At 38.8% G+C, this 1336-nt stretch overlaps 1 protein-coding gene and 1 pseudogene across 1 annotated transcript; both read left to right on the top strand.

The window, feature by feature from the left end:
• Positions 1–1336, top strand: part of LOC107594830 (epithelial cell-transforming sequence 2 oncogene-like) — a 20408-nt pseudogene that overhangs the window by 9095 nt on the left and 9977 nt on the right.
• LOC107594849 (coiled-coil domain-containing protein 28A-like) lies at positions 320–1259 on the top strand. The gene is made up of 4 exons (XM_016285054.1): positions 320–522; positions 633–796; positions 874–1028; positions 1131–1259. Exons 1-4 carry the CDS (start codon positions 368–370, stop codon positions 1209–1211), a joined length of 555 nt encoding a protein of 184 aa, XP_016140540.1. The 5' UTR covers positions 320–367; the 3' UTR covers positions 1212–1259.

Consider the following 1336-nt stretch of genomic DNA (forward strand, 5'->3'; position numbering starts at 1 on the left):
TTTATTTATTTATTTTTAATTTATCCTCTCAATAACTGTTGTTTTTATAGCCGAACATACAGTTCTTGAAACTTCTGGAGTCATGCAAACTAATTGTGGTTCATTATGGTACTGTCATCAACACCCTTTCTAGAAATACAAAGTTTGGAAATATATTGGCCTACATATGGGGCTTTTAAATGTTGTCTTGGAAAATGTTTGTAGTCAAGAAGGTTGGGAACCTCTGGATTATGTAACGTTACCAAAACTGAAGCTTGCAGGGCATCATCAAATATATGGTCTTAATGTAAACTGAAATTACTTGAAACTTTTCAGGCTCCTCTGCTTAGAAGTATTATTTTATTCTGTAGGTAATTTGGATGACACAATGGAGGAAAATAATAAGAAACGTAAAAGCCCAAAACCGTCTTCCAACCAGCCTCCTCCCCCAATCACTGCCCGGAAAACGACAACATCCGGCAGCAGATCAGAGCAGAAAGGTGGTGTGGTCACACACTCCAGTCAGAGGACAAAGTATCGCAGGTGAGTGTCATCTATCATCGTATTAAATCTGTGTAAGTTATTAAAATTGCGGTTTCATATTTCACTCTTCATATTTTGGTTCATTTATTTATTTTGTTTTTGGGTTTTAGGGGAGTGCGAGACAAACCAAGGCCTCAGAGTCAGTCGAGTAAGAGTAACCAGTCTGCCCGCATCCAGCACTCGTTTCTCACAGATGTGTCTGATGTTCAGGAGATGGAGAAGGGGCTGCTCAGCCTTCTTAATGACTTCCACTCTGGAAAATTACAAGCCTTTGGTAAGCTCTTACAGTACAGTGCAGCTATATTAAAGTGTTTACAGTTTTGATTGAAATCAGAATCTTCTCTGAATCAGGCAATGAGTGCTCCATCGATCAGATGGAGCATGTGAGAGAAATGCAGGAAACACTGGCTCGTCTGCAATTCGACCTGTATGGAGAAGTGGATGAGTTGCCAGAAGACCAGAGGAAGTCCGCCTATGACACTAACATGGATAAACTGTTATTAAATGTAAGCAAAGCAATATTAAATAATTAGTCATGAAATCCAGAAATATGAGTTCTTTCATGCAGTTGTCCAGACAGTCTAATGAAGTTCACTTTTTCCCTTCAGCTGGAAGAGTTAAGCTCCTCAATGTATCCTTTCATGGTTTTAACAGTTATGTCGAAGACTTTCAAATGGATGCTGTTATAGTGGTTCGTTAAAGAAATAGTTCACCCAAAAATGAAAATTTGCTAAAAATGCGCTCTCCCTCAGGTCATCCAAGATGTCAGTGAGTTTGTTTCTTCATTGGAACAGATTTGGAGAAATTTAGCATT

Source organism: Sinocyclocheilus grahami, unplaced genomic scaffold (assembly GCF_001515645.1).
Source record: "Sinocyclocheilus grahami isolate Dianchi unplaced genomic scaffold, SAMN03320097.WGS_v1.1 scaffold191.1, whole genome shotgun sequence".
Classification (NCBI taxonomy): Eukaryota; Metazoa; Chordata; class Actinopteri; order Cypriniformes; family Cyprinidae; genus Sinocyclocheilus; species Sinocyclocheilus grahami.